Below are 15,144 nucleotides of genomic sequence, written 5' to 3'. Positions count from 1 at the left end.
TTAGCAATCCTGATAAATTCTCTGACACGAGTTGTTTGTCCAGAACTAATTATTGTCACATTTTTTTAAATCACGACTTTAAAAATACCAGTCTAACAGATGTAAAATACTTAATTTCATTCACAGAAAGACATCCCATGCAGCACAGGACCAGAAATCACTGACATGACAAATAGGTGTGCACGCATCACTCCTCCGTATCTACCTCAAGAAAAGGCATGTCCTAGTGAGGGATAGCGGAGTTCTAGTCACCAGGTTTCTTAAGCTGGATGGTGGAGTTTTAGGATGAGCTCATTTCCCCTCTCAGTGCCCCAATTCCCCTGTCTATGAAGGGGACAGGTACTCATGTCAAGCGCAAGATCGGCTGCTTTTGAAAGCACTTGGAGACCCTCAGACCCTACAATAAACTAGCACATTTCATCCAAACGTGCTGTAACATTGAAGGTTTGCTAAAGGATTGCTAAAAAGGTAGAATTACAGAGACAGATGAAAATTAGTATGTGATACTTTGCTTTCCAGGATCTTAAAGTCCTTCAGGAAAACAAATCTAAGTACTGCTGCCCCCATTTTAGAGAAGGAAAAAGAAGAACAGAGGATAAGTGATCTGCCTGTGGTCACACTGAGTCTCTCAGTGGAAGAACCGACTATTTAAAAACACCCATTTGGACTCTACTGGACTATTCTGAAAAGATGCTGGAGCTTAACTGCATGTTAATCCTAAACACAGACAATGACACTTTTTTCTTTTATTGATATTTTCCCTGCAGGGTCAGTACAACTTTTATTTAAAGAAGAAAAAAAAGGCACCTAAGATCTAAGAGGCAATTGACTTGGCGAGATAGCTGATCTCTCAGGAATGCTGAAGCGCACAGATTGCACACAATGAGAGACTTCCCCATTATTCCTGGAGGTTTACGAGTCTGACTCAGTTGTGTGATGTTGTCAGTAGTTTTGACTGAATCATGAATATATCCAATTATGTGTGATGCTGACAGAAAAGAATATTGATAGTCAATAATTATAGGCTTTTCAGGCCAACAAAGTAGCTCTTCCCTCTTTTAATAAATTATCTTATGACATCTATCTTAAAAATTGCTATGCCAGGCCTGACCCAGACTGACTCCACTGACTTTCTATCAGATGCCATCTAAACTCACGATTTATAGTTTACTCACAAAAGGATGGTTAATGTTGCGGATTTTTCAGGAAGCGGTGCAGCTTTTCAGCATGCCTCCCTGCCACAAACACCTCCTCCACTACAAATCATGCAGTCATGCTAAACTCAGGGAGACTAATCTATCTGCTCCGCAAAGGGGGAAAAAAAAATCCTATCCTCTCCAGACTGCTTCCCTTTCCACCCCACCGCATGGAAGATTCTTCCACTAGAAACACAACGGGAGAGATCAACCCAAATTAGTGATCCATGAGTCAGGATGTGAAACGCTTTGAGGCTAAAGAATGCTGCGATGGGACTTATAAAAATAAAGAGAGATTAGACACCAAATTCCAATTGACAGTCAGTGGGAAACAGACATCTACCTCACTGAGGCTTTTCTGCACATCTTCCCCTAGAGCTGCTATTCACGTTTTAGTCAGCTAAATATATATTGCACAAGAGATGTTTATTGGCTTTCACTGGAAATTATGGCCCCAAATCGCTTAGGAACATTCGAACACCTCTCTCCAGTGTTTTCTGAGACCAATGAACACTCTTGCCAAGACTGATCTGGGCAATGCTCACAGGCTGCATCCAGCCAAGCTCTTATTCTAGGCTCAGAGAACATTAAGATTCCCCTGTGGATGCCCCAGAGCAAGACATCTTGCCCTAAAAGGCATGAATAAGCCTACCAATGCACCCCAGAGCCAACCCAGTCCAGTCAGACTTTATTTGACAAAATCAGAACTTCTTGCAGAAGCTGTCACCCACCGGATTCTCCTTCCTTTACTGGCTTTTCTGTCCACTTTCTTCTTTATTTTGCTTCGTAACTTCTGGATGGCCAGCCATTGCCTGAGGAATGCAAAACAACAGTTACACAATGTTTAGAGCCACTAGGAAAATGAGCATTAGGTACACTGGGGTCTGAGGCCCTTCCCAGCCCTTCTACCTATTGCATTTACACAAGAGAAGGAGATCAGAACCTCAGAAAAACAAGCATGAAACTTCAGGTGCCCGTGGTACTGCTTCACTCCACGGGCATGGCATTTAAACAGTAAGCTGTTCTCCTGACTCCAGCCATAATGGGACGCGCAGACCAGACCTGCTGATCCGGATGAGACAGTCACTGTTCAGTGAGAATATTCTACCTGCAGGGAAATCCATGGAGGCCACAAGCTTGGCTCCATTTTTTAGTCTTTCTTGATTACTACATTTTTTAAAGAATCCTTAGAATTAAAAAGAAAATCTTTACCAAATATAAATGCTAAAATCTGTAAAAAATGTCTCTACAGGTACTGCTTTTTTGTTTCAGCCTTGATTACTAGAATAACTTCTGTTTTGCATATAGAAAGCCCATAACAGAACAGATGGTCTGACACATCCTAAACTGATTCTTTAAGTGAGATAGGTTATGCTAACTTCATGAACAGAATTACCATGATGCAGTAGATGCTCTGAATTTATTTCCTCCCTCAGTTTTGCAATGTATATTGAAAATTATAAGCAAGTATTTCTCCTCACCATCTCTGACTTAAACCTGGCAAATCTAGCAAGAAGCCCTATATAATGCTCCAACTATTACTAAACAAAACAGAAGAAAGAAAAGCAATAAACACTTTCAGAAAGTGCTGTCTGATCCCTGACTGTATTTAGAAGGGAAGGCTCAACTTCTCAAACAGAACTTCATCACGTCAAAGAAGTTTTCAGCAGGGAAAAACTTCTACTAGTTATAAATATTTTTTTATGAAAACGAGCGTCATCTTACCTGATTTATACAATGAAAACTTGACATCAGGGAAAAAAATCTAGCAAAATCCAATTACTGCAATCTTAATATAATCTTAATTACTGTAATCTATTTTATTGTAAAGTCAGATAAATGTACAATGTAATCACCACTTAAATGTAATTTTGTCTATATCATGTTAAATTATAGTGAATAGCTTTCCATAATATTCCAGACATACACAAAATAAATTTGACACATTGCACTAAAATTTGGGTAATATTTTACAAGGATAAAAGTTATTTCACCATCACAAAATTTCCTAATGCATTTTCTCCACCTCCCCATACACATAGCCCCATAGCACTTTTTCAGTGGAGAGCCCCGCTCCAGCATTTTCAGCCTTCCTCTGCTTATACACTTTTCTAAATTATAGCCCATGGCTACTTAAATGTACACAGTTCACTAAGTGGTATTTGGAAGATTCTTTATTTTCTAACTGTAGAATTAAACAAAGAAATAAGAGCTTCCCTGCATGGAATTATATTTTACTTCTGCATGTAGGAAACATTCCCTGACACTGTTCTAATTGTATAGTATCTTTTCTTACAGCAGGGAGAGAGCATACACAGGAATTGCTTTAACAGATCTCAGGACAGAAGGTTTGCTCCTCTAAAACAATGACAAATCAGAGCTCGTAATGAGAAAAGGCCAAATTTCAGCAGCTGGCAGTCACTTTGTCTAGTTCCCCCTCGCTAGGGTCACTTAAGACACCCCTCTCTGCACTCCCTTTGTGCTGCCTGAACCACTGAGAGACAGAAATATCCAAAGTCTGGAACAAGCCTTTAAAAGGAAAGTATCTTCAGGGGATCGCAGACAAACCAGGGCACAGCTCAAAGGCTGGCGAACTTGGAGTCAGACAGTGTGATCCATAACTAAGGAATATGTTAGAAGGATGACTTTCTTGACTACTGTCATACTGTTTTAATAATTTGTTATGTAATTTCTTACACCCAGATGATTTCTCCAGAGTAATTCAAAATTTTGCCCTCTACAATGAACTGGACTGGAAGCTCACAAGTAATTTTGAACTTCTGGACTGGAATACAGTGCTGGGGTGAAACTAGTCATGTTACAAACAACTTCCTACTTACCTGCCCATTGCTACCTGGTCATTGGGGTCCAATGAAGTGGTTTTACGTTCTATAAGTTCTCGAAGGAGCTAGAAGAAAGACAACAATCCCATTTAAAAGCACAGTAAAGACAAGTTAATGCAAACACGCTCACAGGTTTCTCAGATGACTTAAGAAATTAGCTGCCAAGTTCCCAAGGGAACCTGTATGCCTCATTTCTTGAAACTCCTGGTAAAACCCCAAGCCCAGAACCAAGGCTTTTTAACACTTCCTCTGCATGAGAGAGTTTTCCAAGGGAAAAAGCTGATGGCTACGCTAAAAGTTTAAGTAACTGCAGATCATCCCCCTCTTCCAAAAAGGTCCCCACAGAACATGTGACTGAAGCATAGCACTGAAGGCCACTACAAAGAGTTTCTGTATGTAATTTCAGATGGATCTAGGAGTAGTATAGTCTTCCCTCCAAAGCATCATGGTTTATTTGGGTGACATGTAGCGTCATGTCATTCATCTGAAGACAATGTCAAAGGTTATGCAGAGCCGGAGGGGCACAGTTCAGCAGCACCGTGCTCCAAGCACAAGAAGCCCCGCATGGGCAAAGCAAACTAACGATCTTAAGTCTAAGCAATGGCAAAGGACTGGAATCCCTGGCGGCACTGCAAAGCCTCTTCTGGGATTGTCAGATGGGCGAACCGTTTGGTAACTGCTTGTCCCAGGAGCCCAGAGCAAAGTGTACAATCCCACGGCGGGCAAATAGGTGACAAGCCTGAGGGGATGTGAGCAGCTGAGCCTCGGCTTGTATTTCAGAGGCTGGTACTGTTCCTTGGGCTTCGGAAGGATAAAAAAGGCCTGAAGGTTCACAGGCTGTTGTGTACACAACTCCCACGGGCAAGAGATGTAATGCAGGCAGATCTGCAGTAACACCTCTGCCCCACAGGTCTTGCCCCACACTTCAAGTGGGGAGGGCAGGGGAGAACTGAAACACTTCACCAAACAGAAGTCAAGCGCTGCTGGGCAGTAACGCTTGCTCTGAGGAACAGCACAGCAAAATAATTTTTATAGCTAGAGCAGGAATGCTCAAGCAGGCTTTTCTATTTCTTTTCATGTCCTGAGGGCTGGGTTTTGTCCTTTTTGCTTCCTGCAGCCAAAGAATATTGTGAACAGCCTTTTTGGATACTTGACCGGTGCTATATGTTTATCACCACTCACTGTAAATTGTACGTGCCGTGCCTTGGGTATTAGCCAACGTATTAACACAAGGAACAGAAATAAACCCTCCAAAACTGAGGGGCATGGACTGCTTTCTAGATGCCGACATTTCAATGCCTAGGGAAATTATTGCCTCAGCTCAGCAAGCACCCAAAACAGACCCACCTGGAAACCAGAGAGTCCAGGCAATTCCACAAAGATACTAGAGAAGAAAGGATGAAAGATGCTTTTCCTCCACCCTATACTTTTGCTCAAGTAGGAGAGCTGGACTGCAATGGTCATTCGAGGTACAGCAACAGTCATGGAAAGCAGGGCTTGGGGAGCAGCCATGGTCCTGGCTAGTCTTCACCTGGCCCAAGACAGCATGCACAGACAAGGCAAGAGGACAAGAAAGAAGCTCCACATCTCCCCCACGGCCAGGGATGTGGAGAAGGAAATATCAGCTCAAGTGAGACGACGGCATTTCTGAGCACAGCTTAGCTCGTGACTACCACTGTGCTCAGAGCAGCCTGCCCTCAAACAGCTTCCCAGGCACCGACGCTGCCCCACTGAGCGCAGCTGACACCAAAAGCTGTCCCGGGCACAGTGCTACGTGAGAAACTTGCTAACCCCCATAGTTTCTGATCGCTTAAGTACACTACTAGAGGGAGGGAGGGAAAAGGCATGCACCCCACAAAAGAAAAATGCCATAAAGGTAGATGGGTATCATTTTACGACCCTTTTTTATTTTCAAATAAGAGACACTCAAGCAACAGAGATAATATTTATACCTGTGCACATCTTTTCTCTCCTTCAAGGCATACATCATATTATAAAAAACAAAAAAAGAGCAATTCAAGCATAATTAAAAACCTGCCATGACTTTTTTTCTATTTGCTTAGTTTTGGAGATTATTACTGCAGCAATTACATTTAAAAATTCCAGGACGAGAGGCCGCTGGTTTATTATCACAAGAAAACAGCAAGCTACTTCTCTGCCCTGTTTATCTGATTGATTCCCAACATCTTTCTGGCACACAATCTATCAGTTTATCTCTCCCACTTCATCACAGTCACTTCTGGCAGCTAAATACAAGATCCAAATCCAGTGTTACACAGACATACGACACAGTAAACCTATGTAACACCGCTACTCTGTAAACAGCTGCCCTTAAGGCTAAGCAGAAATGGGATCTTGGTTTCTAGTCAATATTCTGTCAAAAGCAAGGTGGGAGGGAGGGTTTTAACAGCAGCGAGAAATGGTGCAGCAAGGGTTTAGTGGTTTCTTCCTGTACCAGCAATAAGGTGTGTTTACTGTCTCCTCTTACCTTGCTTCTTTGGCACGATGCACTGAAAAAACTGCTGAGTAGTAATGGCAGAGGCTAAGGCACAAAACATGGTAATGCACAGACGTCCTACGCTCTTAGAGAACTGAGCAGCAAGACGTTTTTCAGCAGGACTTGCTCGTCCTGGTGGCCCACCAAATCCACAGACTGGTAGACTCAGGACTGCCACGAAGATCTTACGCCTATGTCTGCACTGGTTAGAACAAGATGCATTTTTGGGGCAGGTTCCTAATGATGCACCTGGGAAGTAGGCAGGATCTTCTCGGACAGGATCACTCTCCTTTTGGCAAGGCAGCGTTTCCCGTGATGGCTGTGAAGGGCAAGGAGCCGAACTGCGTGCCACTTAGCAGGGCGACAGCAGGGATCCCATTATTTGCTGGGGGGCATATCCTCTCCTCTGCGTACAGAATTAGCAGGGAAAAGCTTTGCGCAGCAGTAGGAGACTAAACCTTGCACACAGTCGTCTCCTCTGCACTAACTAGGCCACCAGCCGATCAGCCATTAGTTGAGGCAGAGACGGTTTTGTTGACCTTGGGGCTGACAGGGAAATGTTCTTTCAGTGCAGCGTCAACTGCAGGACTGGGGACACTGCTGTGGAGAGGAAGGGGGGACAAAGGTGAGGGGGAAGTAAAAAAAAAGCCAGAACAAGAGGGAAATCAGGAAATAGAAATAAAAGCTGCGAAGCATCTTATTACATCTAAATAGTGTACGTCTTAAAGCTAAAGTTATAAATCATGCTAACAATGGTTACTAAAATAAAAGTGGATGTAGCCAGAGGCTACCACTGAAAAAGTCAGTCTAGACCTGCCTCGCTGCCTTTGGTCTTTAAGGATTTGATTAGTTTTTCCGCTTTCTAGTTCAGAGTCTTGCATTCAGCCCATGCTCCAGAGCCAGCTAGGGCTCAGGATACAAAATGAATGATAAATTCATTTACTGAATAAAGCAACACTGTTTTCACAGCACAAGACTTAAAACACTTCCAAAGCTGTAATATTTCATTAAGCTTGGTGATTCTGGTTAAAATTTATTAGTCAAAACAGAAAACTCTCATCAGACCCCATATATTCCATTAGAAGTGATATATGGTGTCTCCCGATGTCTAATTATTAACTAGGAAGTGTAAGTAAATCACTATCAGCATTAAGCCCTGATGTGTGAAGACAGAGTTTGAGTTAGGCAATTTCAGCATCAAAAGGCTTTGATTTGAAACATATCCCTTTTTGCTTTCCTTCCTTCACCTCTTCACATCTTCCCTGAACTTCAAAAACCTAAGCTCAGTCTCCCACATAAGCAAACACAACTGCCTACCTGCAACCAAGTGCAACCACGTCCAGCAGCCTGCAGCTCAACTACCAACTCCAAGCTGCTCCTACCAAAAGCTGGAACCAGGAGGACAAACTACGTGCAAAGCGGACAACGGGCAATAGTAAGCAGAAGAAAGTTGCTAACGTCAGTTTTATTTGCCTTTGGAATGAAGCAGCAATGCTTGCCACTAGCGCTCCTGCGCGCGCGTTTCTGAACTCAACAGAGCTTCGCTATTAGAACCAACCCAGCCAGACTCCCTAGTCAAAACCAGGGACTACCAACCACACGAGTAAAGAAAAGCACACAGAAGTCGTGTGGTTTGCCAAGGCCCACAAGCCATGTTTGTGGAGGGCCGGGACCAGACGGGAACTGACTCTGCCTCCTGCGTCCTGAGCACGTGAGAGAGCTTAAAATCTCCAACTGCTAGCCAAGAGCAAGGCAGTGCTCCTGCAGAACAGGTCCGAAGGCAAGAGCTTCAAAAGCAGTTAGTATTCACCTACCTTTGCTGACACCGAAGCTGGAGTCAATGATGTGTGCTTTCTAAAGAATTCACCTTAAAAGGACTCCCTCTCTACACTAGTTAAAGAGATGCACACAAAGTACATTGTACAAAATTAGAGGGATTTAGAAATGCCATCAGGGTGTTGTTCAAGGGTAATAGAGATTCATTTCTCATTTTAGAGGTCAATTTTCATTTTAGAGGTTAGGTCTCATTTTCATGCACTATCTATCAGTGTTTCTAATACTACACTTGCTGACCTTTCTGATTTGCAGACCCCTAAGAATTTCCAGTTGAGACAAAGAGCTAAGTATAGCTGAAATAAGCCTCGTGACAAAAGGCTCACTTTTCTGAGACCTCACAGATCAATTCAAATTAATACTTTGCAAAAGTTGATCTATAGTATATCACAGGAAACAGTTGAGTTTACAAAGCTTAGAAATATAATCGGAACAAAAGGAACACTTTTTCTCTGATGTTATTAAAATCTTCAGAAAAGCCAGCAAAGGCACGAGTCATTTCTGCTACAGCGCATCAGAGCCACCTATTCTGTCTTGCAAGTGCCACTGCTGTCTTTGAATTCGCCGAGTCAGGTATGCGAAGAGGTGAGAGGCAGCCTCAGCCCGGCCATTGTGCTGGCTGCTGTATGGGAAAGTCAAACCAGTCCTCTTGGGCTCCCTGTGCCAGAAATAATATCAAACAAGGGGCCGACAATGTTCGTCTTAAAACAACTGTGCAGAACAATGGAAAAGCAGAACCGCGTACCGCTTCTGCCATCTAGTCATTTGCTGAAAGCAACAGGAACAGAAAAAGATATGACTATCTGTGGATTCTGAAACAACGAGAAAAATGGGAGAAACCCAGACTTCAGGTTTACCAGCAGCTGCTTACCTTTACTAGACTACTCTGTCACTCCTTGGCTAAAAAAATACTCCGTTTATTAGTGAGGAACTCTAAAATATTTGCAAATTGCTTATGTGGACTTTTCTAGCTAAATGTGTATTTGTTACTAGACACAGTAAACAAACAATTATTGGGGTGTGAAGGTCTACTAACGGCGCTCTGCTATCTTTTAATACAGAATCCTTTCAAAAGCTCAGGCAAATTACCTTCATCCCGCCTCAAAGAGCTGCAACACGATACTTCACATTGAAAACATGTTATTGTTAAGTTATCTTTTAACAGTTTAGAAAGCAGTTATTTTTTAACAAAATCACTGTAGGAAACAAAAGGAGAGAAGCTAAAGTACAACTTGTCAAGTCCAAGTAAAGTAAGACTGCAAACACCAAATGCTTTTCCTCTTTCCTGGTGAAAATGCAAAGTCACTCCTGAACAGAAAGTTGACAAAGCTGCATTTTATCAATGTAATTTCAATACTTTCTAATTTAATTTTTTTCTCCTTTAGTCTTTGGAGAGACATGGTAAATCACATGACTTTTCCCTTCTTTTTCATATTTATACAGCATACAATTATTTAAAACAGCATAAATTACGAAAAGGTTGCTTCTAGTCCAGGATTCATGCAGCATGCATTCTGTCCCAATGTAGAAACAAGCTGTTTCTTTTCTTCTTTCAAGCTCCCACAGAGTAGTAGTGTAACACCATTTGGATTTCTAGCAATACCAGAGAAAATTTAGACTGCAGCTCAAATATTATTTTTAAATCCCCTTGAAACACTTTTTAAAAATTTAATTTTCTGCAATCTATATAATGTAAAAACCTAAACTGCAAGATGATATCACTGGACAGTGTCTTTTTAAAAAACATTTTATTAAAATTCGGTTTTGTATAAAATAGGCATTGACTTGCGTATTTTCTAATAAGCCATTAAGAGAAGTTTCAAATCAAGCTTTAAAACGTGTTATTAACCATCTACCCAGCCATTTGAAAGATACATGCCTGTGATAAGAGTATTGTATTGCCATTAACCTGTGGGATGGTTCGAGACATCTCTTATTCACACAAAACTCTAAATGCATCTAATTAAAGCCACAAGATCAACTGTCCATATTAATCACTCACCAGTTTAATTAAGGTAAACCAGCTTGTCAGAAAGCCAGTCTTCTCTCTATTCCTCAACATTATCGACTTTTAATAGTTCACTGGATTAGTAATTACTTGTTTATGGCATTATGAAATACCTGGGAGAGAAAACCCCAGTATGTGTCCGGTGCTTTATGCCAACTCTTGCTTGGGAAACGAGGAGAAATTTACCCCATCGGGTAAAGTTTTCTAAAAACCATACACTGCGATTTGGACACAAGCACAACAAATTGAGCTAGAAGTATCTTAACATGAGATTCAGACTTGCAACTTTATTTTGTGGTGACTCAGATTAGAGCAGGCATTCTGAACACTAAGCTAGGAAAAAGGCAGTTAGTGAGATCTCTTGTTCACTTTAAAAAACCACACCTGTCACACAGAGTGTGCAAGAGTGGGCAGGCACATACAGTGCTACTCCACAAGGGACAACAATAAAGTAAGTTACAAGTCCTACAACTAAACAACGTTTTCTACAGGATCAACTCCTTTCCTAAGTAATTCGGGTATAGGTAAGGAAGGGAGCAAGCCTCTTCCTTGCTGTTCAAGCACGCTCACCTGGGGAGTAAATCCCAGACAGTAACAGTTCACTGCAACATAATGCAGTAGTTGAGGGATGACAGTCCTCTCCAACCTACTGGCAGTCCTGCCTGGCAAACTGCTGCCATCTCTCTTTGCAGACTTCAGTGTTTCGTTAAATGTTCCCCATCCACTTTGGCTCTGCTCAGCTTCTGAGGTTGTGGTGATCACAAACAAGACTGATGACTGCGGGTTGTTATAAAATGCAGTGACATATAACGTAACCAAAATCAGGGGGAGGAGGGAGCAGGAGAGCAGAGAAAAAAAGGGATTATGTATATTCCTAATTCTCCTTAGGCATACCTGCTGCCATCAATGATGAACATTTGTTCTGGGAAGAGCTGCTACCAGTGGAACGCTTAGCATATGAACACTAACCTAATTCCTGTTGGAAATAAACCAATTTCCACTCTCTCCTTTACTAGAGGAGTATTTCAACCTAATAATAAAATCTCCACTGTAGCATGTCAGACCAGCAGCTCTCTGGTAGCAGGCTGGAATTTTAAGTCTTAATGCTGCAGTATCAGCTCTAATGAATTCTACGTAAATATGACTTCTAAAAATAAAAAGCCTTTTTCTTCCCTTAAAACCATGTATGAAGGAGAGTTTAAAAGAAAAGGAAATGGGGTCTAGCCTCTCGCTGCTGTCAGTAATGAGGATCCTTCTGAAACAGTTTAACTATTCCCACCCCATGCAACCCAGATAGATAAAAATATTTCACTTGCATTATTCAGCTCAGCGTTACATTACCATTCAACATGGGCCACCACAATAAAAATTATAACTGCTTATAAAACAAGTGAAGAATATGAGAAAAGGCAAAGTGAGATGAACAGACAGAACAGAGTTAAATCCTGAATCATCGTAAAATTCCACCAGCCCCACATAGTGAATTCCATTGAATACCAAGACCTGGACAAGAAAACTGTTTTTTCCACAGGAAAAACAGATTCATTAAAGAGTTTTCTATTATCATCTATAACAAAACAGTACAGCCACTTATTCTGTTATCGTTAACTTGTGCACATTCATCAGATCTTGTTCATTTTTACTTGCTTAATTTCACACTGAAATATACAGGAAGTTGGTTTCCAATGTCCTTTATCTGAATGTTTACCTTTAATAAACTGTAAGCAGTAATCAAAATAAACTAATCATTATAAAACGTTATTTAGAAAAATGAAAGTGATACTAAAAAGAGTCTGGATCTAAATTTAAATACAAAGCAAAAAGCACCCATTGAAATCTACGCATATACTTTGCAATAAGTATTACACACAGAGGTCAGAGCTTCTGAGTAACCTCAGCTCCAACAACCAGAGACGTTGCTGCTGGTTACTCCTGAAGAACCAGTTCCCTTTTCACATTTTATTTATATATGTACATCCACACACGCAATCACACACGCACACGCACACAAAAGCGCTGCACAGTTATGACCCATCTGAAAGAAAACACATTCACTGTATTGTCAGCGCTCTATTGTAATGCACTCTACCCTTTCTGAATGCAATGTTCAGCTTCAGCTTACCACCCTGACAAATAAAGGAAAGCACTTTATGAAACCAATTTAATTGGGAGGTGACAGAAAACATACAGCCATTTTCTTTAGCCTTATCACTGAATTGGCTTCAGCTCCAATCTCTGCCAAATCCCACTCAACAGAAGACATTAACCAGGTCAGCGGAACAGGTGCTGCGCGGTGTCTGGCAAGGGGCTGGCATCCCCACAATTACTTGCACACAATGAAGCGGTAATCTTTACAGATCATCTCGCCCAAGAAGCATATTGGGGATGGGAGGAGAGGAGAAGGGTGGAAGGGAGGGAGGGAAGGAAGGAAGGAGGGAGGGAGGAAGGGAGTGATGGAAAAAAAAAAACCAAGAAAGGAAAATGAATGTGTAGCTGCCTTGCGGCTCAGCAGATGTCTGTGCGTGATGTACGAGGCTAGGATAAGCTGTCGTAGCCCGCTGCCAAAGAGTGGTAAGTGATTAAAGCCTCCACCGGGCTAAGCACCATATTTAGAGTCTATGGGGTTTCGAAGTTGCACCCATTCCTTGCTGTGCTGCCAGATGTTGCTGGCTGGTCCGGCTCCTATTCACTGTGCGCGGGAGGCAGCAGTTGGTACAGCAAGGAAAGCAATCTGGAACGTTTCCGGAGGTGCCGTACATTAAACCGGTGTCACCCATCCTTCACCTCTACCGAATGCTGAAACAACTCCAATTTGCTGCCACTTCCCTCTTGGGAAATGGCCAAGATACAGTTGTGCCTGGCAGACCCATTTGTTTTACTCAGGTGATTCTCTTCCCTCAATGACCTCTATTAGTTTAAGTTTTAATTTAGATTAACCCCAGCACCCCAATTAACCAGTGAGGGGAAAAGCTAAGCTGTGACTAGTCATATTTCTGAAATCACGATTTATCGAAGTTAAAGTTATTAGAAGGAAAGATGGGCCATTCATCTATTGCTATTTTTCTTTTTAAAATTTAACATTTCATGGCCAAGAAGCGCCTCTTCTGCACAGGTCTACGGACTGTCAATCACAGCTATTTCTCCTTGACCACTTCACAATTTCATTATACTAACTTAATTTGTTTTGTGTTCTTAGGGTCCACTTGGCTCCCAAAGCCGGGTTTCTGGTCCACTTGTACCCCAAATTCCACCTCAGTACTATGTCACTGCCTTACAGATTCGGCCTCTTCAACCACCGCTGCCAAGAAGACAGGCACTTTTCGATGGCCATTTTGGAGCCTACACAAATGAAGCTGGCATCTTCACCTGCCCAAGAGATGCTGCTCAATTCTATAGCAATACTAACAGAGATGCTCTTACAATAAATACAAAGCCTGGAGAAGAGCTAGCTTGGAATACAATCCTGGCTCTGAGGCAGGCTGCTTTGAGTAGATCCCTCACAAATATTAAATATTCAAATTGCCCTAATTCTGCACTAGGTGAGGTCTACTGCAAAAAGTTTCTTGGACATCTACAGCAGTAGGGTTGGCAGTATGTTGAAGACCTTCTTGGAGGGGGAAAAAAAGGCAGCATTAAAGTTCTCTGTATTTCCTATCCATAAAACACAGATAAGAATTACCAATTTAATACATATTTTTATTCACCTTTAGTCCTGGCTCTGTACATGAAACCCCAAATTTTTAAAGTATTCAAACACTTCTGGTTAAATCAGTCATCAGAGCACAGTCACATGGCAACAACTCTCTTCCACTGCCCTAACACTTTACTAGCCACTGCCTTTCTAATGATATAATGATATTTGTTTAGTCCTGAAGTTAAAGCTCTCTGTGGATCATCAGTGCAAAACTAGTTTTTCATGCATTGGGGAGGGACTTACAGTGAATCATTACTCCTCAATATATGGCAATTTCAGTATTTCATAAAGCTGACACTGTCCTTTATTAAATAAATTACAAACACAAGGTTTCCCTAAGCTGCAGCCTCCATGCACCAGGTGCAGATTCCTCATTTCTAAGAATTTTGCAAATAAAAAGAATAACTGGCCTAAATCCAAGCTGGCACAACTCCAAGAAAAGTGCTAGAGAAGCCCTGCAGCTTTTTTTCATTCAGTAGGTAGATGAGATGATTTAGGTTGAGATGAGAGTAACTTAGGTGCTTTTGAGGATCTACTAGAATCGTTTTTCATAACAGGACTCTACCCACAGAGAGCAGTCACCTTTAGAGAATTCAGTAATTTTTCTCTTGTGTAGCCATGTTCACCAGTGAGGACAACAGGCATAGACCTTATCCTGCAGCCCTGACTCACTCGAGTACAGCAGTGCCAGTGATGGCAGTAAGTTTACATCCATAATGCAAGTTTAAGCTCACGTAGCCCTATATCGAAAGTTGAGAGCGAAGTCCTCAGAGGTATCTACAGAGATTTCAGATGTTAACACGTAACTGAGTTTCACTGGTAAGAGAAACTTAGGGCACAGAACCAACCGCATTAGCTCTGTAAGTATTAAAAACCAACTGGAGCCATAATTCCAGTACACAGATTTACCATCACTTACCTGGTGATAAAAGTCATCATCATCAAATATCTCCTCATCTATGTCCTTCAGGTGCCTGTTGGAATCTGACTGAGGGAGGACTTCCTAGAAGCACAAAGGAAATGCTGAAAGCTCATCTGTGCGTATTTCTGTCCCTAACTCTGATGACACCACA

The 15,144-nt window shown here is 41.8% G+C and overlaps 1 protein-coding gene across 1 annotated transcript in view; it reads right to left on the bottom strand.

The window, feature by feature from the left end:
• Positions 1 to 15,144, bottom strand: part of AATF (apoptosis antagonizing transcription factor) — a 55,564-nt gene that overhangs the window by 17,325 nt on the left and 23,095 nt on the right. Inside the window, exons 8-10 of the mRNA XM_010573963.1 lie at positions 14,991 to 15,074; positions 4,037 to 4,104; positions 1,928 to 2,008 (exon numbers count right to left, since the gene is read on the bottom strand). Coding sequence (XP_010572265.1) covers positions 1,928 to 2,008; positions 4,037 to 4,104; positions 14,991 to 15,074 — 233 coding nt within the window. The remainder of the gene's footprint in view (positions 1 to 1,927; positions 2,009 to 4,036; positions 4,105 to 14,990; positions 15,075 to 15,144) is intronic.

This window comes from Haliaeetus leucocephalus, unplaced genomic scaffold (assembly GCF_000737465.1).
Source record: "Haliaeetus leucocephalus isolate CR32 unplaced genomic scaffold, Haliaeetus_leucocephalus-4.0 Scaffold395, whole genome shotgun sequence".
In the NCBI taxonomy this organism is placed as follows: Eukaryota; Metazoa; Chordata; class Aves; order Accipitriformes; family Accipitridae; genus Haliaeetus; species Haliaeetus leucocephalus.
This window is presented reverse-complemented; position numbering and strand designations above follow the sequence as displayed.